Source organism: Anarrhichthys ocellatus, unplaced genomic scaffold, assembly GCF_004355925.1.
Source record: "Anarrhichthys ocellatus isolate YVR2014 unplaced genomic scaffold, GSC_Weel_1.0 scaffold35, whole genome shotgun sequence".
NCBI classification, from domain to species: Eukaryota; Metazoa; Chordata; class Actinopteri; order Perciformes; family Anarhichadidae; genus Anarrhichthys; species Anarrhichthys ocellatus.
The window spans coordinates 2,184,207-2,209,234 of record NW_022280065.1 but is presented as its reverse complement, the minus strand read 5'-3'; the positions used below and the strand labels follow the sequence as shown (position 1 = coordinate 2,209,234).

The 25,028-nt window shown below is 40.4% G+C and overlaps 4 protein-coding genes across 7 annotated transcripts; 1 reads left to right on the top strand and 3 right to left on the bottom strand.

Moving 5' to 3' along the window:
• The first annotated feature begins 2,906 nt into the window (after nucleotides 1-2,906).
• LOC116393831 (uncharacterized) lies at nucleotides 2,907-4,520 on the top strand. Of its 3 annotated transcripts, XM_031866496.1 has the most exons (4): nucleotides 2,907-3,234; nucleotides 3,442-3,794; nucleotides 4,080-4,167; nucleotides 4,249-4,520. In XM_031866496.1, the coding sequence occupies exons 2-4, from the start codon at nucleotides 3,571-3,573 to the stop codon at nucleotides 4,402-4,404; spliced, it is 468 nt and encodes a 155-aa protein (XP_031722356.1). In that variant the 5' UTR covers nucleotides 2,907-3,234; nucleotides 3,442-3,570; the 3' UTR covers nucleotides 4,405-4,520. The 3 variants fall into 3 exon arrangements, with proteins under 3 accessions (XP_031722356.1, XP_031722355.1, XP_031722354.1); XM_031866495.1 differs by having other exon boundaries at nucleotides 2,907-3,794; nucleotides 4,090-4,167; XM_031866494.1 differs by having other exon boundaries at nucleotides 2,907-3,794.
• Nucleotides 4,521-4,650: 130 nt separating this feature from the next.
• On the bottom strand, nucleotides 4,651-9,320 carry dnajc8 (DnaJ (Hsp40) homolog, subfamily C, member 8). Of its 2 annotated transcripts, none has more exons than XM_031866492.1 (9): nucleotides 8,513-9,320; nucleotides 7,873-7,974; nucleotides 7,287-7,343; nucleotides 7,091-7,157; nucleotides 6,818-6,912; nucleotides 6,634-6,705; nucleotides 6,259-6,350; nucleotides 5,672-5,747; nucleotides 4,651-5,578 (listed from the first exon to the last, which is right to left on the bottom strand). In XM_031866492.1, exons 1-9 carry the CDS (start codon nucleotides 8,564-8,566, stop codon nucleotides 5,456-5,458), a joined length of 738 nt encoding a protein of 245 aa, XP_031722352.1. In that variant the 5' UTR covers nucleotides 8,567-9,320; the 3' UTR covers nucleotides 4,651-5,455. The 2 variants fall into 2 exon arrangements, with proteins under 2 accessions (XP_031722352.1, XP_031722351.1); XM_031866491.1 differs by having other exon boundaries at nucleotides 8,529-9,319.
• Nucleotides 9,321-12,100: 2,780 nt separating this feature from the next.
• On the bottom strand, nucleotides 12,101-17,461 carry LOC116393829 (heterogeneous nuclear ribonucleoprotein R-like). The gene is given in 12 exon segments (XM_031866490.1): nucleotides 12,101-13,228; nucleotides 13,230-13,536; nucleotides 13,623-13,744; nucleotides 13,833-13,982; nucleotides 14,273-14,478; nucleotides 14,599-14,734; nucleotides 14,954-15,130; nucleotides 15,283-15,396; nucleotides 15,502-15,609; nucleotides 15,904-16,022; nucleotides 16,109-16,269; nucleotides 17,341-17,461. Coding segments are annotated over 12 exon segments (1,938 nt in total). The 5' UTR covers nucleotides 17,376-17,461; the 3' UTR covers nucleotides 12,101-12,925.
• A 100-nt stretch (nucleotides 17,462-17,561) lies between these two features.
• On the bottom strand, nucleotides 17,562-19,776 carry LOC116393832 (ATPase inhibitor A, mitochondrial-like). The gene is made up of 3 exons (XM_031866497.1): nucleotides 19,579-19,776; nucleotides 18,541-18,653; nucleotides 17,562-17,868 (listed from the first exon to the last, which is right to left on the bottom strand). Exons 1-3 carry the CDS (start codon nucleotides 19,765-19,767, stop codon nucleotides 17,727-17,729), a joined length of 444 nt encoding a protein of 147 aa, XP_031722357.1. The 5' UTR covers nucleotides 19,768-19,776; the 3' UTR covers nucleotides 17,562-17,726.
• Between the last annotated feature and the right edge of the window lie 5,252 nt (nucleotides 19,777-25,028).

The window sequence follows — 25,028 nt, the reverse complement described above, 5'->3', positions numbered from 1 at the left end:
GTCTTAAAATATTGTTTTTTTATTAGTGAAACTACTTTTGATTTTGTTGGCAAGTCCCCTTGGTGGTCACATGCACAGGTATTGTATGCTTCCTCTTATACTTCATTTCTTGTTAGTCAATTACTGTTGGGAGCTTACTGATCTCTCTCTCGCCTCTTTCCAAAACTTAAGTTAAGCTGTCGCCCTGTCATTACAGGAGTGGAAAACCCAGAAGATCTGCTGCAGCAGGTGTATCGATGCCTCGTTACGTAAGCTCTCCCATCTGTCGGTGAAGCACCGTTTCTCTATTCGCCTCAGTCACTGTCCCCATTCTTTCTCCCTCCACTGTCCTGTGAATGAATGGATTATTCTGGGCTCTACAGTCCTAATTATTATCTGCGGCTGTAGGGCATTAAGAACAGATATTGTCAAAGGACAGGACTTGAGACTGAACATGTTTTTATAGGGCCCCCACCACTGGGTCAAAGGTGTACTTAAATTGGCACAGTAATGCTGGGCCCCTTGAGGTTAGTGTTCTGGGTCAGACTTATTTTATTGCATTTTCTTATAACATACTATACTACACATTTTTATGACATACTATACTATGATATTTTTTTAAATACTTTTCTGTGGCAAACTATATTATAACTTCTTTATAACGCCATACTGGCTGGAGTCATTCTGTTTTCAGGTTATCGGTAATAACATCCCATTTTGTGAATGTGATATCTCAGGAACGCCTGAAGGAAGTTTCTTCAAATATTAAACATCCACTTGGCCTCAAAGATGAACCTCACAGAGCAAGTTTTTGGCTATAACTAAATAATGAATGTGCTAATTGCAACTCCTCGCTAATCTCTAACAGGATATAATAATGACTTTTTTTGGATAGACATGGATGTAAACTGCAGTTTGACTGGTTGACTTTTGATGGCCCACTATACTATCAAGATGACGTACTAAAGAAATGTTTGACATACTATATACTGTCTTTTTATGACATACTGACTATTTTGACATACTATACTATGACTTCATTGGCAGACTAAACTTTAACTTTTATGACTTTCTGTGACACTATACTGAGTTTTAATGTTTTTTGTCAACATGACATACTATGACTTTTTAAATGACATAATACAGTGACCTGTTTGTCCTGTCATGACATCCTGCATTTGCATGACATTTTCGACATACTATACTGTGACTGTATTTCGACATACACTATACATTTTTTAGAAATGTTTCGAAATACTATATTATGACTTTTTAAGGACTTTTTTTAAACATACTATACAGTGTCTGTCTTTCTAGACTTTTTTTTTAGACATACTGTACTATTACTTAAAGAATTCACTCTTCTATTACTTTTCTTCGACATACTATATTGTGAATTTTTGAATTACTTTTTTCGACGTAGTATACTATTTCATTTTTATGACATTTTTCAATGTACTATACTATGACTTTTACTTTAATGACATTTCTGACTAACTATGCTATGAAATATTTTGACATATGCGATGGCTTTTTAAATATTTTTAACTTACTATACTATGACTTTTTGTCTTTTTTTGGATATACTATACTTTGATATAGTATATGCCTTTTTACGTACACTCCTATACTCTGATTCTTTTCCGACAAACTAAGTACTATGACTTGTTTTTTTTACTTTTTTCGACTTATAGTTCTATGACATATAGTACCATACCAAGAATTTAAAAAAAGACTTTCCGACATTCTATACTACGACTTTTTTTTAAACGTTCATCTACATTCTGTACTATGACTTCTTTCCACATACTTTGACTTTTTATTTTTTGCTTTTCGACTTGCATTACTATAATTGTTTCGATATACTATACTATGACTTTTTCCAACATATAAACTATGAATTGAAAAAAACTAAACTTTTTTCAACATACTATACAGCATGTCGAAAAGTCATAGTATAGCATGTCAAATAAGTCATACAAAGTCATAGTATAGCATGTTGAAAAAGTCATAGTATAGCATGTTGAAAAAGTCATAGTATAGCATGTTGAAAAAAGTCATAGTATAGCATGTTGGAAAAAAGTCATAGTATAGCATGTTGGAAAAAAGTCATAGTATAGCATGTTGGAAAAAAGTCATAGTATAGCATGTTGAAAAAAGTCATAGTATAGCATGTTGGAAAAAGTCATAGTATAGCATGTTGGAAAAAGTCATAGTATAGCATGTTGGAAAAAGTCACAGTATAGCATGTTGAAAAAAGTCACAGTATAGCATGTTGAAAAAAGTCACAGTATAGCATGTTGGAAAAAGTCATAGTATAGCATGTTGGAAAAAGTCATAGTATAGCATGTTGAAAAAGTCATAGTATAGCATGTTGAAAAAGTCATAGTATAGCATGTTGGAAAAAGTCATAGTGTAGCATGTTGAAAAAAGTCATAGTGTAGCATGTTGAAAAAAGTCATAGTATAGCATGTTGGAAAAAGTCATAGTGTAGCATGTTGGAAAAAGTCATAGTGTAGCATGTTGAAAAAAGTCATAGTATAGCATGTGGAAAAAAGTCATAGTATAGCATGTGGAAAAAGTCATAAAAAGTATGTCATTAAAAAGTTATAGTATAGCATGTGGAGAAAGTCATAGTATAGTATGTCGAATAAGTTATAGTATTGCATGTCAAATACTATACTATGACACATTTTTTATTCAATTTGTATACTATAACTTTTTAAAGACTTTTTTTGACATGCTATGCAATTTATTTCTGTTATACTGTGACTTTTTATAACTTATTTAGACATACTATACTATGACATACTCCATGACTTTTTATGGCAAATGATACTATGGCTTTTTCTGTTCAGCTTTAGTGTTCCCCGCCAAGGAGTGCACTTGTTTGAACCTTAACCTTTTTTTAATACTGTACTATAAATTTAGACTTTCCTGAAGTTGAGAATGTGACGTTTGAACTAAGACCAGCCAGCCTATTTAAAGTCAAACCTGCAACTGTAAACACAAGTTTATGAGAGCTATTTCAATGGTCTAATTTAAACAAAGTGGCTGTTTTCCTGCACAGCCGTTAATGAGATAAACTCTTACGTCTTCAGCTAATCTTGTTTGAGGATCAGGGAGTCATCAGTCAAATCCCCATAAGACCAGTCGGTGACAGCGGTGTATAGCCTACATGTACTGAAGTACTGGAAGCAATGCAACGAATGGATACTATCAGCTAATTGTGTCTACAGGAGATACCACTTGCAGGTGAGTCCCATGGTTTTATTATAGGCATGTACAGTGAATTGTGTTCATTTGCACTTTTGCACAGAAACAAGACGGATTTGTAGAAGACTATGTTGATTTAAGGTGCTAACTGTAAATTGAGGTATATGACGTTCAGGTGCTTTTACTTCGACATGTAAAAAAAGAAATGAAGGCAACATGAAAAAATATGGTGATTCTGTGTTGCAGATAAAAACCTCATTCCTGGACTTTGAAAGAGTCAAGGCATCAGCGTATAATCCCGTGAGCTGTCACAAAGCCTGGGAAACCCCACCTGCTACTCCACACAAACAACATCCGCACGGGACAACTCTTGAAATGGATTCCCTAATGTCGCTGGGTGCCCCTCTGAAGCAGTTCACCAGCTGTGTGTCAGGGAAGCCCACCTCCACCAAGAGAGCGGCCAAGGGTAGCCAGTCTGTCCGCAGGCTCAGCTTCACCCGCAGGAAGAGCGTCAGTCGGAGGAGAAGCCTTCCCTGCAGCAACCAGAAAGTCCCCGACTCCTGGCTGAAACTGTACCAGGATGACCTGAAGAGAGAAAGGTATAACACGTATATTCATAGTCATTTGAAACAGGCATTCTAGTCTCAAACTGATATTTTGTCATCCAGTGATTTATCCATTTTTGTGCTAATTGTTAAAGAATGGGTTTTAATACTTTTCTGACAGTGTGACAACTCATTAAGAAATTCAGTTACTGTCTTGTTATCCAGCTGAGACTCTTGGCGAGGACACATTTGGATTAATGAGGATAAGGCTGTAACTTGCATGAATAAGCTGCTTGCCCATGTGCTGTTCTTAACGTTGCTCTGTGCCGTTTGCCAAAGGAAACGTCAGCAAGCCATACTGGCCAAGAAGAACGCAGAGAGGACAGTTAGAAAAACTCACTTCAGGAGCCACCACTGTCTCCCAAGGGTAAGGGAACAATAACATCAAAGACATTTGGTTGTCAGTATATAAAATCTTTACATTCATTACCTTCTCTTCCACGTGCAGCAGACCACCACTGCCAGAAAACCAGCCCCAGTGAAGGACGAGTCCTTCTTCGGAGCCTTCCAAGGCCTCAGTCTGGATGGACTGCTGGGAAACGGCAGTGGGTCTCCCGCTGCCTCGATGCCTGCTGTTAGTGGAGATCAGTGCAATGTTATGTGAGGAACATTTAAGGACAGACTGTTCAAATGATCCGAATGCTCAAGAGATTTGAAGGACAAAGGGCTCATGGAAGGAAGGTGTTTTGAGTTGAAAATAAACCTGTAACCCAAGACAAAGGGGATCTGTCTACCTGTCTTCATTTCTTTTTTTTAGTAAAGACAATATTGCTTTTTGTTCTTGATCCCTTGGTTGTTTTGCATTGCACTCTGTATTAGTCTTTGTAAAAATGAATACATACAATTAAGCAAATGGGACATGTTGGCCTTGAGTTTTATTGATCCAGTGTTCTCACTGAGCTGCTTTCATTATGTTTTATTTGAAATCCAAAGCAGAAACTTAACAGGTAATTGGATTTTATTCAACATAAATAGGAAGCTCTGTGCAACAAACACCAGTCGGATGTTTTCATTGACAGTATTTAAATGAATACATTCAAGACATGCAGAACTAGGACACAGAATGCAAAACCTGCATTTATACTGTTGACTTATATTTCTGTGAACTGCAGGACGGTCCAGAAATATCTTCCTATTCTGCTCCGATCTGACAGCATAGGTGGTGCGTGTAAAACCGGTCAGTGTTGCATCTGCTTGGTAGTATCTGTAATTACAACCAGATTCTCAAAATGAATGCCTCATACCTTTAGACATCATCTCCCAAATCTAGTCATACTTACCTGTTTGACTCCTACACACGTTAGAATCAGCTTTGAAGACCAGTGTAACGTAGGCTTTTTAACACCAAGCTTTATTTAGTTAAAAAAAATAAACAAAAACAAACCACATTTTTCTCATCAGTTATGGAAGAGGAAGATCCATAATTTCTCTTTCTTACATGAGGCAGGTGTGATCTCTGGGTCCCGATCACAAATATGTACATTAGAAAAACCAAGTACAAAACTACGTTTGTCAGGATGAGGAAGTTTTCGCACGACAAGTATCCCAATGACTGTGATGACGACTTCACAGTGGACTGCAGACGACGAGATGAGGACACAGAACTGGGGTTTTTCATAACAGTGGGTTTAATCTAAAAGTCCCATTTTACGGCATCATTCCCGCTGTTCCATCTTGACTTTCGGGGGCTTGAGGAAGGACCTGTTCTTTTTTTCCTTGCTCTTTTTGCCTTTGGCCTGGAAGCTCCTCCAACTGTCCACACGCCCATCTCTCGTTTCCTGACAAAATGTGTTGCCAAAAAATGGTCATTTAAGGAATGCCAAAAGCAATCATGTTTCACTTTAAACGTAGCCACAGTTACAAGAACGCACCTCAAAGTTTTTCTGCCATTCTCTGTCCCGCTTTGCTTTCTCTGCCGTCTCGATTTCTTCCTCTCTCGCCCTTTTCCTGGTAAATTAAGAGAAAAAAATAGAATAAACCAGAGTTTCCGCCAGCACCAACCAGTTAAGTAGCAGTTTAAATGAATGTCTGTCTAAAATGCCATTACTTCATCATTTACCCCTTAACGAGACGTTTGTGTTAAATTGTTGAATTATGGCCAAAAACGTGTTTCATGACGTCACAGTGACCTTTGACCCAATAATCGAATCAATTTATTCTCGAGTCCAAGTGGATGTTTGTGCCAAATTTTAAGAAATTGCCTCCAGGCCAGAGGTATCTGGTTCGCACGAATTCTACATACGCACAAACTGAAAACATAATGCTTCTGACCACAGCTGTAAGGGTTAAAAAAACAACAACAACTCATGACGTTCTGAATGACGTGCTTTTCTGTTTCAATAGTGAAATCTGTGACGACATTTTGATCAGATATTAGAGTCATAATTTACATGATTCAGACAGATTAAATCCTAAAGGATAAAAAAACGGTTGTAAACATACTGCGTGTGTCATTTACCTTTCGTGCATGTCCTTTGCTTCCCTTTCCTTCCTCTTGATTTCAAGCTCTGCGAACAGCTTCATGGTCTGTTTGTACACAGCCTGCTTAAACTGGAAAAGGACAAGTTAAGTCTTATAAAACCCTTATTTAGTAGCATGACAAATATTTGCTATATTACCATTGTGAAAATCCTATTAGTCTAAAATAATCCACTGATAAAAATACGCGATGCTTTAATAGTTTGACCGCCATAACCAATTGCAGGTCCAATAAAACCAATTACTATCTTGACTGAAATTATGTCCAATAGACATTATTTAAAAAAAATTAAATTTCCTTCACTTTCACTTCACAATTTATATTCAACACTAATGTCCCAGTATGTTGACTTACCATGTCAGGGTCATCCTCCTCCACATCCAATGACTTCCCATCCTTCTTCAACTGTTTCTTTTTCTCCTTTACCTGTTGGCAGAATATAAAATGTTAAGACAAATACAGCTCAGGAGATCTGAGTAACATGGAGGCAATAATGCCCTGAATGTTTGAACGGTGAGGATAAGTGTTTAACACTCACGTTATGCTCCACATATTCCTGTCCCGCATGGACCACATCTAAGGCTCTCTTCCTCTGTTCTGGTTCCAGGAGGAGTTTGTATGCTTTGTCCACAGCTACAACAGAGAGACATTCAGGGGAAATTAAAGTTCATTTTTCCATCTACTGGCAGCAAAGGAAGGAGCTGGATGTGCTATCTTACAGTGTTGATTAACATTGGGCAACATGAAACAAGTTCCTCGGTTTAAAGACAGCAGATGTATATCAACAACATAAATGTAGTCAGGGATGTACCTTCAAAGGATTTCTGTGCTCTGAGTTGATCATCCTGATTTTTGTCTGGATGGACCAAAATGGACAACTGCAGAGTTAAAGGAGACCAAATATTAGGAATTAGGAAACAAAATAACATTATGGCACCATCACCAAATCAGCAGGCAAGCTTCACAGAGGAGAATGATAAAATGTTTCGGGTTTTTTTTTCGCTCACCGCCCGAAATCTTTTCTTCAATTCATCATCTGTTGCCTCAGGATCAATTTGCAGCACCTGGAAATGTTGTGAACATTGTTACGTTTATTCAACAAAAGGTATATTATCCAAAGAGAGAATCCAATAATGATTATGCTGGAATCAAAATAGTTATGAGAGCAATAAGGGCTCGTACTTTCATGAGGGCTCGACAACAGCATGTTTGGCAGCTTATTGTAAACCAAATCCATCCAAAAGATCAACACGTGAGGTATTTATTTCTCTGAGACCGTTTTGGGAAATATACATGGTTGCAACATCATGTAAGTAACAACAAAAATAAAGATTTTTGACCGATTAAGTCAATGATTTAATTTCAATCAATATAATTTTACTGCATCGACAGTCGTTTATTAAATAAAGATTAATTAAGGATTATTATTATTATATAGACATGATGCTTGTTTTCCTCACATTTGATGTCATAAATCAGTACTTGAGGTGATTCGCCTATTGTTACCTTTGGGTCTAGTAACTTTGTGATCGGCATCTAACCGGCAAACTTACAAAATAATAACAAAAACTACTTTATTGGTGGCACACTTACCTCAAAAGGATTGAGGTTGAAGTAGGATGCTCCAGGTCTGAGCAGTCGTTCAATCTGCTGCTTGGAGGTTAACACGGAGTCTCTCTTCTCGATCTGCTTCACCTGTTAAAGACAATGACAACTTCCAAAATACAGCCAAAGTCAAAATGCAAAGTCCACCTGAAGCTGCACTTACTGGTGCTGCTGCTAATAGCACTTTATCCCGATGATGCACTAGTTAAGCCAGCATTCAGGAGTGACATCTGATCAAACAGCAGGCTGCTCTGCATCTTTTCTGGGAGTCAGACCTCATTCATTTGATATCTATGAAACTGTGACTAGCCAAAGCGTAACGCCAGACACTCGACCCGGCTAACGTTAGACAGAGGGCTGAAATCATCTGCCTCGAGACGCATTTTAAGTTAAGTGACTTGTGGGGGTTGAGAAAAGGAAACTAAAAGACATAGACGAGCTTTGGCGGTGTCCTTATAACCCCAGAAAGACGTGTCTGTTCACAAAACATCTCTGGGTAAACGTTAGCTCCTTATCGTTAGCTGAAGGTAATGTCTGTGAGGCCTCTTGGTGCTCAGCGCGAGAGCTGTTGCGTAACTTCAGTTGATGCACGGAGAGCGAGCGGCACTTTAAAAACACATAAACTCACATAAGATGTATCGTACCTCCGTGTAAAAGTTTTGAAACAATTCATCCGACACATTTTCGGTAGAAGGTTCTCCTCCGGCGGCCGCCATCTTCCCCCCCTGATCTACATGTGACGTTGTAGCATCACGTGACCATGCGGTCTCCTTAATGCTAATCGTCTAACAGTGCACGCTCTACTACACAGAAGACCATCTTTATGAATGCGTTTAACGTTATCGTTACTCGAAAATATTTAACTCTCGGTTTGAACTGGGATAAACGGAAGGTTGCGTTAGAATGGCTCGTTATTTTCGTTTCATGGTGTTAAATGGAGAAAAATGCAGGATAATAAGTGTGTTATCAACTTAAACATTACAGTTTGCGAGGCTTGCATTGTGTTTTCTCTGGCATAAATTTACTACTGCATTTTTTGAAAATTGAATCCGAATTTTAAGGCTTGCAATCTTTGAGACAGCCCTAACACTGTTATACAGCTTTAAATAAACCATGATTATGCAGGAGGGGACAAGCACAGTGAACAGGATCGGTACAGGTAGACCACTGACCATTAGGTTTACATGCCCACCCACATCTCCATCTGTTTGACTGGTGAGAAACATGTTCATCATTTACTATAGGAAGCACTACTGAACTTCATAATGAACTCCAAGACGTTGCATTTTGAAGACTAGTAGAAGTTGTGCCAATGCTGTAGTTTTTAAATTACCAATCACTAGGTCCATGTGAATATAATAATAAAATAAACATACATACACAAACACATTTTTACTTGAGTAATAACATGTATTGAACAATCAGGAGCAACAGATCATTTACCTTTACATGAACACTGATTTAAACTGGATAAGGAAGGAGCAGTCTGCTGGATGGAGCTCTTGATTATGACATGTCCATCAACTGTATCCTCCTACGCTTCTGGAGTAAGTGGAAAGACATTAACCGTTAGAATAAAGGCATTTCAAGACTAATGCACTACTCTTCACACCTCTTATGAATCCCAGTTATGGTTGTTACAACTTTTGTTGAAAAATCAAATCAAAAAAAGGTTTTACGTTTACATTGATTGAGACTTGGGAAGTTTCTCCTACACATACGTAGTTCTACTAATCCAAAAATGATTCCTCACCTGTGCAGTCTGCTGAGCTGGGAACAGGGTAGCCAGTTGGTGTTCCCATGAGTACCGGACCTCAAGTGTACAGTCCAGTAAGTGTGGACCCTGTGACGACGCTGGCTCGCAGCTCGTTGAGGACGGTCTCCTGACTCGGAGCTAGAAAAGGGCCACACAGACATGTTGACAAATCTTGGGTCAAACAGCTTCCAAGCATCAACATGACCAGAGAGACAGACTGTATCGTCTTCAACATGACGTTTTTTTTTCTGTAACTGAAAAAAAGAAGGAGCCAGACTTGTGACTCGATGCAGAACAGAAGGAATTGGCTCTGCGAAGCAAAGAGGTGGTAACATTCTAAATCATATCAAAAAGTACAAGTAGAAACATGTTGAGACCTTCTGAGCATTAGTACAGATAATGAACAATCTTACCAATCAGTCCCTTCCATTTGTGTGAACTCATTGACATGGATGGGGGCAGCTCCTTTACTGCCTAGTGACAAGAGGCAACATATAAAAGACACAGTTCTGAAGTGAGAAACTGTAAAGGAAACTCCAGCATTTGATGGCACTTCAGTACAAACCAAAATGTGCGATACAATAAGCTTTCTGATGCAACGCTGTGCTCCCTGTTTCAGTCTTACCTGTGCAATATGAACACTGTAGCACTACTACTGCCATCGTGTGGCGTTCAGGGGTACAGACATCTCTTTTGATGCACAGCCATTGTTCCAACGTCAGCCAATTTGATCCGCTTTTCATTTAGTATCCCAACTACTATTTAAATCAATGTCAACAACAGCTCCTCTACTTAATATATGTGTATTAATTTACACCGTTCCAGCTCAGAAAATATCCAATAAAAGCAGCGTCGGATAAAGGAACAATGGATCTCTAGTCGTGCTCGGTGTGGAATTGGTACCTCTAGCGGCATTGGAGGGGAAATGCCCACCACCACCACCACCACCACCACCACCACCACCCTCCATTCACAGAATGTGTGCAGACAGCTGAGGTGTGGTTTTGGTGCAGTGAGCAAAGACAGGCAACAGATGTTTGCAGGGTTTTGGGGTTTATAGCGCTTACCAAATCCTTGGCTTGTATGCCTTCTGGCTGCTTAATGCTGTCTAAAGGAACGGCCATTTGGCTCTAAATTAATGTTTGACTTTTCAATTGGCTTACAGGGACACATATGCAGCAGACACATGCTGGGAACACAATTAATTTGAACATTTCCAATGATTCTCGGGTGAACTTTAGTGACCCGTGTTCTTCGTATCCTGAAAAAAGAAGATCCCACTACTAAGCTTGATTCGCAGTGCAGTAAATTAGGAAGGAAACAATAAAAAGAACAAAGTATAATTATGGCTAGTGTTTCTCGAGTGATTACAAGTAGCTACAGGAGAGGAGACAGTACTCTGTGCAAGGCTAGCTCACCCTCGAGCACCGTTCAGGTGAGTTCCTCATTCTAGCGGTGCCGCTCTCATTGCTTCTCCACCTAGGCAGGTTGGAATAAGAGGACAGACACATGAAACAAAATACAATGATACCATGGTACCAAATGACAAAAACACTATTTACAGTAAACACATTCTGACAGGTGGTCGCTTGCTGTGGCAGAAGGCACGTTTTTTAAATTTTAACCCCTTTGGATGGTCAGATCCTTGGTGTCCTCGAAAAAGGAGAGCAGATGGTTGAGAGGATGTGCAGATTTGTTTTTAGAAATTAAAAAAAATGAATTGGAAACAACTCGGCACACAAGTACAAATCCATTCAAAGTCAAATGTGTTGTAACTGTTAGGGTGTCCGTATCAGGACCATACCAGTGCAAGTGACATCTCACCATTATACAGGACTGTCCATGCCTGTAAAGTTTGTGTCAACAGGTGAACATAGTATATGCTTCAGTAAACGTCTGCCTTAATAAACACCATTCAGGTTAAAAAGGTGTAAAACAACAAACAAGGCACAGCGACTTCACACCTGTGGAAAGAATCCATGGTTTCTTCTACTCAGTTACTTCTCTTCTTGAAGCATTCTCAAATTTAACAAAAATAAATCACCCATAGGGAGCACTCGGTGTTTTCCGTTTCTTCATGAACGGTGGAGAACCGCATTTAGTGAGGGTGAGCTAACATTTACTAAAGCATACACTGTTTACCTGTGCACACAGATTTTAAAAGACAGGTACAATCTTGAGTAATTAAAAGCCAAAATTGCCAAAAGTTTGGTCCTTTAACAGTTGTTTGAATTTCTTTAATATTCACAATTTAAATTCTGAGTGCAGGAAATGACAGTAGTCTGATGTAACATGCACTGGAAATTAAAGGGTTAAAATCCTGTGTTCATCCAAACACCTTTCAAATTCTCTTGTGCAATTTCAGTCTTTTGTAATTATCCGTTGAGAATTTGACTTGGAAAAGAAGATCTTCGTCCAGATACGGGAATTGATAATCAAATAGCGAATGACAACACTGAATTTGAGTATCTGACAATTGACTGATGCTCAGCTTAGTTTTATTGAAACGGAACAAACGTAAAAGTTATAAATACAAAGAACATCAGAACAAACTGCTATGGCTCTTAAGGTAAGCCAAACCAAATGCTATTGGGCAAGTTCAAAGAAAACATAGGAAGTTATGGTATCAGTTTAAAAAAAACACAATTTGTCTATCTCTAGAAATGCTAGGCATACACTTTGAACATTACAAAACTTTGATTTCTTCCTTCCTGTGGATTCTTTTCTCCACCATTGCAAAAAATGAAGTATGAAGCTCTAACCATATGCATTTATTTACAAGCAAGTCCCTAAGCAACTATGAGAAACCACAAATAAAGGGAGTACAAGAAGGGGAAGGAGGAAAGGGGCACGGGGCAAAAACTTCCTGCTAGGCAATATCACTATTTAATGTCCTCTCAGACTTTTGAGAACGAATGTCCACTTTTTTTTTTTTGTAAATGTCCATTGTTGGCTTTAAAAGAATCAGGAACAAAACGTAACAATAAAAGTGTTTTGTGTGTGTTTTTTTTTTTTTTTTTTTTTAAAGACATGTCTTTAACCGTAGGAGTAAGAAATGATTCACCACAACGGTTACGTTCCCTTCTTCAGCCAAAAGGCTTTCCAGCCAATCACCTCGAGCCAATTCTGGGGTCTGTCCGTTTTTTCTGACATATATACAGACTTTTTTTTCATGAGGGGTGAAGAATAAAAAGTCAATCAAAAAATTGTGGCCAATCTTTTTTTTTTTTTTTTTTACTCTTTTTTTTTTTTTGTTGTCACTTTGCCAAATACCTTTGGGTGCATCTACTTCCACTGCTGCCCATAAGAATCCTGTGAAAACTCCATGGTGTCATTACTGTAACCATAGTTACCAGAGTAGTCGGCCCCTTGCTGCAGGGGCTGCTGGGCGATGGGCTGGGACCCCCAGTTCTGTTGGTTGTTGGTCTGGCGGCGCTTGGAGTCAGGCTGGTTAAACACGTCTGCCTTCCTCTTTCCGCCGACGTTACCGCCACGGTTGCCCCTGGCCCCGCGAGGACCGCGACCCCTCTGCGGCTGGAAAGGGGATCCGCGCCCTCCTCGGCCGCCCCTTGGTCCACCAGGGGGGGGGCCCTCTTTGGGCGTAGCCCCCACGACCTCGTGCCGGGGGTGCTCCCCCACGAGCTCTAGGCGGAGGAGGCCCGCCCCTGCTGGGACGAGTACCACGGCCCCTCATGCTGTACACATCTTCGTAGCCATAGTACGGGTCTTCATAGCCACCACGGTAGTCGTGATAGTCATAGCCATAGTAGTCATCATAGTAGTCATCGTATCCATAGTAATCTGGAGGATAGGCATAGCCCCCTCGGCCGCCACGACCCCTGCCTCGGCCAGGTGGCGGCATGCGTGGAGGTGGGTAGTAGTAGTAGTCGTCATACCTGCAGAGGAGAGGATAGAGTTACATTTATTGCGTTCCTTATGAGAGAAGAAGTCGGGCAGTAGACGAGTCACACGTCTCCCTCACCCCGAATTCCTGGTGGTCTGCCGAGCTGCTTGCCGCTCTTTCCTCTTCTTGTCTGGGGGCTTTGCCAAGACTATCTCAATTTCCTCTCCCCCTAGCTCCTTCCCATTCATCTCATCCATTGCCTGGACAAATAAAACAATCCATAACTGTAGCGTACATAACAATCAACAGACATGCAAAATATCTCGTCCAAAGCATGAACACACTTACCTTTACGGCAGCATCCCTTTCTTCGAAATGGACAAAAGCGTAGTCTTTCAATTTCTTCACTCGCTCCAGCTTTCCAAACTGAGAGAAGGTTTTTTCAAGGAGCTCTTCAGTCACTGCTGTGGCCAGTTTCCTTACGAAGAGCACCTTGACCTATAAGACAAAAAAAAAACCCAAAATGTTTGTTACCCTGACCCACTGGGGCATGCTCACATGCACCAACAGTCACTAACTGTCACAGATGTGCACCAACATGCACGCACGGCCCGTCAACACAGTAAGGAAAGCTCGAATAACAACACACACATAGAGAGAGAACAACCTCATTCTCTGCTCAGTTAGACATAACTCCACCATATCTCACCATAAATAGTTGTTTGCGGCTACATTAGCGTTTAGAATGTTAAATACAGCTTCTTTAAAGAGGAAGACATAAGACGAACCTTGGCCATCACGTCCGGGTCTGGCTCAGCCACAGGGTCGGCCCACTCTACAGTGACGGGGTTCCCCCACACCTTGACCTTGCCACTCATTAGGCGGCGGCGAGCCTGCGCTGCGGACTTGTGATCCTCGTACTCCAGGAAACAGAAGCCACGGTTTTTCTTCTTGTCATCTGGCTGGTGGTACAATATCACCTCTTGGAGACCCTCTGTGCAACACAACAATATCATCTCCAACTTCCAAAACAGTTGTCGTGTCTATCATCGTTAATGACTGAGGATTTGTTTAAATGGGTTTCTGAGACAAATTTGTCTCTTTTGAAACTGACCTGTAACTTTTCCAAAGTCTTCCAATATGCTTTCCCTTGTCTTGTTCTTTGGAATTGATCCAACAAACAGGCGATTGTTTGCAACAGATATACACACTCCCAAGTACTTGCCAGGGCGGATTTCATGGTTATCACACTGAAAATAAAACGGGGAGGCCAAAAACTGTGAAATTCATTGTACACAAACAGTACAGTAAAGCATAAAGCAATTTGAAGCTTGAATTATTCTTGTTTTTAAAGTTACACTCCAGAGATCAAGTCAGACTCATTTCAATGTCTAGAGTAGTCCTTTAAAACTAACTCTGTTGTTATATGGTTTGAGATGCTTCTTCCAAAGTCGTGCTATTCTACTTACAAGCTTTACAGCCTTTTGTGCATCATCCTTATTGCAGTAGGTAATGAAGGCATAGCCTCTATTCTGACCAGAGAGAGGGTCCATCATTAGCCTGAGGTCCCAGATGGGACCAGCAGACTCAAAGAGCGGCACCAGCTCATCTTCATACAAATCCCTCGGGATTTTTCCGACAAACACCTGATGAAGAAGAGAGAAACAGGTGAACAAGTGTAAGGATTTGTTAAGTCCAACATGCAGCATGTTCTGCAGGACTCTGAATGTTACTGCAGCACAGACATATATATATATATACACACACACATATATATATATATTTATTTATTTTTTACCTCAGTTCCAATCCCTGGTTGTATTCCTTTGAACACCTCCTCAGGTGGGGGACCTCCATATTTTCTCTGCCCTGTGGTGACATCCAGGGTATATCCAGTCCGCTCCAACAGAGCCTGAAAAACACAAACACACAAAACATTAACTGGGTTGCATGGCTGCAGAGGCATGCTTATATGACATTCGTGCACAACAAAGCTCAGTCACATGACTTTGTTTACCTTTATTTTTGCTTCATCTGGGCCCTTGGTGGACTCTTGCACTTTACTTCCTTGTTTTTCTCTCTGTCTGTAAGTCTTCATCACTCCACAAAGGAAAGCACTTTTATTCTACATTTAAAAAAAACAAACAAATGAGGTTACTTATAGTGCACACAGACATACAAATCCAATCAAATCCCAAAATAGATGCCATTGATCCATGTGGTTACCTGAGGTAACCACATGGATCACACAGGTCCCTGAGCAAGACACTGAACCCCCGGCTCCCCGGGCACCTGTCATTGGCAGCCCACTGCTCCCTATATACAGGGATGGGTCAAATGCAGAAGTCAAATTTCGTGTATGTGTATATGTATATGTATATGACAATAAAAAGGGTTTCTTTCTTTCTTTTCTCTTTACCTGTACGTGGGACAGGTCGCTCTCTTTGAATTGTTGCAGCACAGTAAGCGCTCCCTCCTCATTGAATTCACGCAGTGCATCAATGGCCCTTTCATCTAGGTCAACATACTCCACCAAGCCTACAATTACAAAGCATGTTCACCACCAGGCTCAGCTACAGAAGTGACATCTCACAGCTCTTTAAATCACAACAACTATCACCCACCTGTCTGGAAGATGTTATCTAGACTTTCGGCTACTTTCTGGGGCAGCCCAGCGTCAACGAGCGTCTGGTAGTTCTCCGTGTGTGTTGTAGTCACATCCATGGGCTCCTCTTCTTCCTTAGGAGGAGCAGAGCCACCGTTCACCTCCGCAGCATCCATCGTCCTGTAATACAGCAACGAAGAAATACAATGTATTTAGTAAACGTTGAACAAATTAATGTATTATTCTTGATAAGGACAGATCAACAAATACTGGCATTTTCATTGTCATTATCCTAAAATAAATGTGTTTAAATGAATCTTTATACAACGGCTATAAAGCGAATTGTTTTCAAACGCATGGATGTGATGTTTATTTGATGGCCCATATAACGTTACAAGCATTGTTACTGTCAATAAATAACAATAGAGGGCATTTCTAAAATCCGTAACACCTGTCTAGCAGTAATAGTATTAGTATTAGTTAAAAACACAGTTCCTGATAGATTGATGTGATAACAGCTATCGCGCGGTAACACACCACGGGCACTTAAAGAAAGCGCCAACAGCTAACGTTACCGTCCCGCCCCCCTCACATGCAGCTAGCTAACGAGGACACATTTATCTCCACATCTACATGCACAGGGTCTTACATGGCGAGCGCAGCTTTCAAAAGTCAAATGCATTTAAAAGAAAAACAAATTTCAGAGCAAAATTGCTCTCAAGCATGTGTTATGTTGAGCTAACAATAACAGTGGTTAGCAGGCTAGCTGCTCATACTTTAGGCCTCATCGGGCAGAGACAGCTTTCATGCACACACACACACACACACACACACACACAAACACACGCTCCGTATAAGGTGCAAACAGATAGTTAGCAAAACTCACCGGTCTAATTCGGGACACTAACAGTGGCGTGTGTTAAAATGTGGAACGATTATCTTGTCGCGCGTACAAAAAATTGTCCTATATGAATAATACGTTTTGGTCTAAACCACGAGACAAATTTCCAGACAGCTATGGTCTCGTCGTCGGCTCGCCCGAACAACGCAACCCCTTAGCAAACATCGCGAGATGTGAACAATACCGCGCTGAGGGGCGGGTGTGTTCGTTTTGACTCATTGTTTACACAGTGCTCGAGTCTGACTCATGTGGCTTTATGTTGAGCACGTAGCTGATCCCAATACAAATACAATCACAATCTTAACGGCTACACAAACACATCTTACAAAATGTATGAGACATACGCTTACTTTAAAGATGCATCCCAGCTAGGTGGCTGCCACATTCAACATGAGCGGGAAGCGCGGTGATTCAAAGCGAGCGCCTCATCAACTACATATATGCAGTCTATGTACAGGTCCAGCCTAATTATTCTAACAGCTAGAGCTACTCAAACCCCAATACACAACTGACATTTGACGATAATCAAGAGTTATACAAAGATGCACAGACATGTTCAAAAGTCTTCATGAAATATCAAAAATTAAGGGCTTTATTGGTTTATTGATATTCATGATGTCAGTATGAAGTGTCATACAGGACCTGCCTTGACAAGCAGTAAATAAATCAATATTGGATTATGATTGACTTGGCAATCGGATGGTCGGAAGGAGAAATTACAACAGGCTTCCCAGCTTTAGTCATCATGTTTCAGCTTTCTGATTTTGCCCTCGTGACGGTCAATCTCCTTTTGTAGGCGCTCAATCTCTTTTTTGTGGTGCTCAATCTCCTCCACATGATGCTTCCTCAGCGCCTCCATCTGCTCCCTCTCCTTCTGCCTGCAGGTGGAAACACAGTGATGAAAAACTGGGTTCAAAACATGTGGAACCTGTGGTTACCAGCTTACTACTAATATAATGGCATGCTTTTCACCAGTGGCAATTTTAGACTCTGGGGGGCTCCATCGAGGCCGGGTGTTTTTAAATGGTAAATTAAGTTGCATTATTGAGCACTTTTCTAGTCTTCTGGCCACTTCATTCACACAGCCGAGGATGTCATACAAGGTGCCACCTACACATCAGATTTTAATCTCATCATTAAAACACCGATGGTGCAGAACAACGCTTGGAGCAATTTAAGGTGCAGTGTCTTGCCCAAGGACACTTCAACATGGGGACTGGTGGAGACAGGGATTGATTAGTAAACGACCTGCTCTACCTGCTGAGCAACATCCGTGTATGTGTATGATAAAGTTGTATGTATGACAGTTACAAGTAGCTAAAGGTAACAAGCTGTCATACACTGTACAGTAGCCTCATTTTTTTTTGGTGGGGGAGGAGGGGGGGGGGGGGCGCTGGTGCACTGTATAGAGCCTTTATGGGAGGTTTAAGGGGGTTTATAGTTGTCATTACAAAACATGCCAATGAGTGGCCATCGGGGAACCCTTTTTTTGGGGGGCCCCAAACCTTTACCTGGTTAGCCTCTCCTGACGGTGCACCCCTGTTACTTACCTGAAGTACCGCTCCTCCTCTGCCACTTCTCGCTTTCCAAATGCACCGCCTGCCGCCCTCACAGCGCCTCCTCCGCCTCCACCTTTGCCTGCGCCCTTGCCCAATTCGCCAAGCTGGAATAAGCAGAATGAATCCTCACATTTCACATACAAGTCACCGCCTGCCACCATCAGTGTATGAATGTGTGTTTGAACAGGTGAATGAGAGGCAAAGTGTAAAGCAATAAGGTGGAAAGCTGTCACATAAATACAGTCCATTTACCAAACATATTTAACAAATTAGAACATATAAAAAAGGTATTTCTCCTGTTCGCTCATTGAGTAAACCTAAAACAGTCAATGCATTTATTGTTGTAAAAAGGTTGTGTCTCTTTGTTAGTTGCTTCAGTAAAGTCATTAATTTATCTGGATGCATGGTATTGTTTCTATCGGCTCATACTGACAATAAAACAATTTAATGACAGTCTTTGAACTTCTTTATCTGTTAAGGAAATATATCTTACAAATGAAAAGTTTTCCTAAACTTAGACTCTTTATTATGCAATTAAACAATCTCTGCAACAGCACAGAAAACAACTCCATCGCTCTTATTTAATGTCTTATTAATTCATTGCGTGTGCCTGTGCTGAAGGTTACAAACCTGTAACCGATAGTTAACCTATTCATTGGTCGGCGCGAGACACTTTGTTTGCTCCTCATTCAGATAGGACTGTGTATGTATACAGCCAGCAGACCGTGACGGGGATTTTTCATAATTTACCAGTTACCAGTAACACAGAAGCTTTCTTTTTTTTTGTTGAGAATAATGATTAACAACGTTTCTAACGCTACATTGCATTCAATGCAACATGCCGCAGTCCCGACGTGCATACGCAGACAAGTCATCAATGACCCCGTCGATCCCTGACAGCTCACGTCAACAACTAGCTCTCCGGGCTAATTTCGTCCCACACCAACAACTTTACTGATATTAGCAAGCTAATGCTAACATTCAAGAAGTCATCTGACACCAGTTCACCACATTTGAACGTTGTGTTACCTGATCAGACGCCATTCTAATCTGAGAGGCGACGCATCTCCTTATGTTTGTTCCAAGAAGAAACCTTGACATTGTGCTGATATTATTATTCGCAGCTGCAGCAGGGCAGAGACCACTTTGGTGTTTCTTCTGTCCGAGCTGGAAATGCGGAAATGTTAAATAGACGTCTCCTGTGGGTGTGGAAAGCATGGATGTATAGATGAAGAATCCGCCCGCCTGTTGCTGCCGCCAGGCGGCGAGGGGTGAGAACAGCAGGAGTTTTGTGCAGTGGGCTCTGCACAAAGATATACAGTGTAGGCTACACTTGAAATTTGCAGCTGGGATCATGCAGCAGCACTTGCCAACAAGCAATAAACTGCCAACTAGTTAAATGTAATATATTAAACCTCACGCTCATGCAGATTAGACACAATTATATTTGTAAATGATCTTTGTTATATTGTCACATGCCAGTAAATAGATTTTATTTTCTTTGAAATACAACATTCATACTTAAGTAAAATGTCCATACTCATTTATTGTTGGAAAATGTATTATTTAGAATGATTTACCCAAAGAATAAAAATCATATTTTTACATGTTCAACTGACCTGCTCTGTACTGACTTAAATGCTCTCTGGCTATCACAAGCAATTCACCTTTTCAACCAATGAATCTCGTTTAAAAACCTAGCAGCATGAACAGATCTTCAAACCAGGTCTCAAGTCCAAGACAGATAAGTGTGGCGCCATGCAAACAGTAGGAAAACAAGCACACGCCCATAGGCTTTCACTGATTTAAAAGCCCGTCTTATACAGACCATTACCTAAGCTTTCTAACAATACATAACACATAATACATACACAAAAAGCTGCACAGACCTATCTAATTAATTTCATGCTCATATACAGTATTCTGTCTGCAGACCTGTGACATCGTTGTGTTGTGGGCTTATTACTTAAAAGGATAAGACCCGGTGCTCATCTGTGGAGTGCTGGATGAGGCACAATCAGCAGCACAAAGAGAAGCTTTGCACAGTAAAGAGAGGTCAGTGGGTGTTTAGTACAGATGAGTCATAATGGAGTCCCATTGAAAAAGAGTCCTCCCTGCTAGACAATGCACAGCCCAGCACAGTGTCGTACGAGCTCACCTTTGGTGCCTGACACCCCCCTTTCATCGTCTGAATCCTTCAGAGTTGATGGTCAATGAGCAAATGTAGGAGGGGTGCTTTTGTGATGACGTGTTGCATCCTGTCAAGCTGTTTGAATTCGGCAATGATCATGATGATCCGGTAGCTCCAGTGAAAAGAGAAGCATATACTTGTTGAGCAACTGTGTTCTGCCATGCAACAGCCTTAAATAATATGCAGGTGCACAAAAGAGTAAGGACAGGGTCAATGAAAAAACACTTGCTTTTCCAGGTTAGATTTGAACACTTAAAGATACATTTTGGACATCACCTTACATTTTGCACATCAGTAAGAGAAAACTGCACAAGAGAGGTAGTAACACCCTTGCAACAAATGGTGGCAGTATACTCTCGTACAGAGGGAGACCATCCGCTTTTGCAGAGAATATGTGATAAGCTTCATATAGTGTTCATGTATGACAATTCCCTCTTCACTTGTAATGGATGTGCTGCACTCATTTTGTTTCAAATGAGGGTAAAAGTTGAGTTCCACATAGAACATTGAATATATATGTATATCCAAAATAACAGAGGTTGCTGCATTAGAAACCAAAATTACAGATACATCTTTCAAAAAGGAAAATACGAATAACGAGGGCTGCATCCTTGATCCTAAACTGATTGACACTTATATTATTCCCATTTGAATACATTTTAATGTAAAATTACACCTGAGTATACAATTAATTCTTCTTGAATAGAACCCAAAGTCAATTTGTCGTGTCTGGGAGAAAATATCAGCTAACACACGAAGGCCAACTGAACTTTGAAGGGACTTTTTTTTGTGTGTGGCCGTGCACGTTTGTGCATGTTCTTCTTTGGTCATGTATGGACTTCCGGTCCACTGGATACAGAGCAGCCAGTTAATTGGATCCTTTCAGAGCTGCTCACCTCGCAGGCTCAAGAGTTGCCATAGGAAATAGTATCCTGGCAACAGCACTAACCTGAGCAAAGACAAAGTAAGGTCATGCAGACAACAAGATGTGGTACAATATTCCCGAACAAGTCATTTCATAACCTCTGCTTGCAAGAAATTCACTATAATTGTGTCGTACTTCTTTGTATTATTATTCCGTATAACATTTGGTGGGAACACACATTACTCCTGCAAGGCTCCATTTAAGAGACTTTTTTGTTCAGTCTTTTTTTAATATCCACATGTTTGGATGTCATGCATAATGCTTTTAATGTGCCTGCTTCTTCCGGTGCACTATCAATAATATGATTGAAAAGAGCTCTTATCTGAGATCCATTCATACCTCCTGGAAAAAAAGCATGTTGGTACCCGGGATGTAAGGGAAAGGGTTACATATTGTTGAGTTAATAGCACTGCGTTGGTTTTGAGTAACTTTAGAAAGGTACTGGAATGAATGCTGAAACTCCTTGTCCCTGATCGTCCTCATGAACAGCCTGGATGTTGCCACTGTTGCCATGGAGACTATCAGGGTTGATAAAGGGGTCCAGATTGTTTGTCTTGTGTACATACAGGGTCCTTTTGGACATTAGGCTATTCACCGGATTCGCAGGCAGCCTTGCAATAATTAACAGTGAATTGACTCATTTAGTAAACTGATTACAAGGTGTTTAAAGTGAGTTAAACAGACAACCAGTTCTTTTGAAAGTTAAGGTGGCCGACATCACTTTTTCCCCAACTTGGTAGCACAGACTCAGACTGCTCCCTAAAAGTGCTGCTGTAGCATTTACTAATAGATTTAGCTTTGCATCCCATAACATTGATAATTAGCCACTTTGTGCAATCACAGAATTGACTGTAATTGTAAGACTCACATGTATATCAAGTTGCTCTATTTGGCTATAATTTGTGCACTAAATGCTAGTGTCACTATGCTGACATGCTTATAGCAGGTATAATGTATACCATCTTCAACGTCTTGATTTGGCGTGTTAGCTCAGCATGCTAATATTTGCTGATTAGCACTTTACGCAAAGTAGACTACACCTGGGGCTTGTAGCATTCACTAATAGCTGCATTATAATGTTAAAGCTTGCACTCTAATTACATTGATACTTGGCCATGATGTACAATCAGAATTTTCTGGACAAACAATTAATAAATTAAATTATAATATTCTATATTCTACAGCAATGCTACCTACTCTGTTACTTCAGAGCTAAATGCTAATGTCACGATGCTGGCATGCTTATAGCCGGTATAATGTTTATCATATTCACCATCTTAATTTGGTGTGTTAACTTAGCATGCTGCCGGTTGCTAAATAGCACTACACATAAAGTAGGCTATAATTGGGGCTGATGTCAACAGTCTATGGTAATTGGTCATCTTGACCTGAAAATGGCGCTGTATGAAAAGTCAACGGATTAGAAAGGTATTACCAACATCCTGAAGGGAGCATGAATATGTGTGGATTAACTGCAATTAACTGTGAACTGCTCTTGCAGACTCACTATTGTCTCTTGTGACCACATTGAGCCTCTTTGTTCCAGCTGATTTTACTGGACAAAATGTCATCCACAATTCATTATTCAAGCTGTCTGCGTTCCAGTTCAACCCCTGGGGTTAGCATATGGTCTGAAGGTAAGACTAGTGGTAATACCCTACAGAAAAAAACACCTCTCAAGAGGCTGCTGGCATTTAGCTATGACGCACAGACACAGCTGTAATCCACCATATTTGACTTCTTGTCTTTCAGAGGTAAAGGAGCCACATCAGGAGGGAAAGTGTGAGAAAAAGAATGTGTGTGTAAGAGAGAGAGAGAGAGAGAGAGAGAGAGAGAGAGAGAGAGAGAGAGAAAGACACACCAATAGTGTTAGATATATATAAGTGCTTCTTTCAAATTTGTGAGTGACCGTATAAAATCAACCCCACAGTCCTTATCATTCCTGCTCCCTGTGCTGATTTCCTGAGTGGTCCGTGATCGCTTTAAATATGTATTGGCAGTCAAGAGAAACAGACAAGCCTTGCTTTCAGGTCTGTTGTGCTCCGAGAAACAAGAGTATCATTTGAGCTGAGAACATGCTGTGCCACAGCTGAAAACAATGGATGTAGCTCATCTTCAGAGCTCAAGTTTTGTTCTCCAGCAAGGATATGAAACTCACAGTTTCGTAACAAACAGAGCAGGACACACAGTACCTTGTTATTAAGACTGGTTATCTCTGAGTACTTCTTTGGGGTGTAATTATGAATATTATACATTTTAAACTCATACTTTCAATGTTAATAATATGAATATAAAACCTTATAGGATTATAAGATAGTTCTTATGATATGGGAGTATTCATTACATCAACACCACGAAATAATTCAGAGTCAAGAAAACTATTTCAGTATTCTATTTAGCAGCGGTTCATATCACATGATCTTCTTTTCCCAGTTTTGTACATTCTATTTCTCTCTATACAAATCTTAAAATCAATTAATTTTGTTAAGGGACCAGAATTGATGATGTCTGATTATACAATTCCATGACAATGCTGACGAACTCGTGTGTCATGTGATTAAAAGCTCCAAAACAGCTACTAAATGGACCTTGTGACGAGAACCTGTTGCTGTTTCCAAGTGTTATTGCTGGAATCGTGGTTTGTGATACTTTTATTGTGCTCACACCTCCATGTAAATAATAGTATATTACATAACATATACAGGCATAAAGCTGATGTTGAGTGAGCGGGTGGTACTTTAGTGACTTGCTTGTCGACAGGTTGCACTGATACTACAAAAGACATGACTGCTTCCAGAGATTTAATCCATAAACCAATCCATAACTGTCTCTCTAATTACTGATTCTGTCCAGCAGCTCAGATAAAATGTCACCTCACAATGTCATACAGGTGACATGCAGATTTCAGCATTAATGGGTTCATGCATAAAGCGCCAAAGTTTACTTTCACTGCTCCCTTCATCCTTTTCTTGTTGTCATTGTGCTGTATCGTAATAACAATAATTACCTCTTCAGAAATTAAAATACATTAAAATACCTCCTCTGTCTGTTCTTTCACTTCTCTTTGGGAGTTTAAAGACCTTCTCTTCTTCGCCCAAAGGATTAGCATCTGCTGTTTCTATAGCAACAGCCTTCAATTAAGAGACAGCCAGGACCTCGCTGTTACTGCCAGCAAGGTACTAATTGATACTGGATTTCACGTCGCGAGGGGTAGGGGGTTGAGATGAGAAGTAAGAGTTGTGTGTATGTGTGTTGGATGATGGGGGGTGGTTAGTCATCAGCTTTAGGATGTTATTAGCATTGGGACTCTGTTGTTCACACACACACACACACACACACACACACACACACACACACACACAC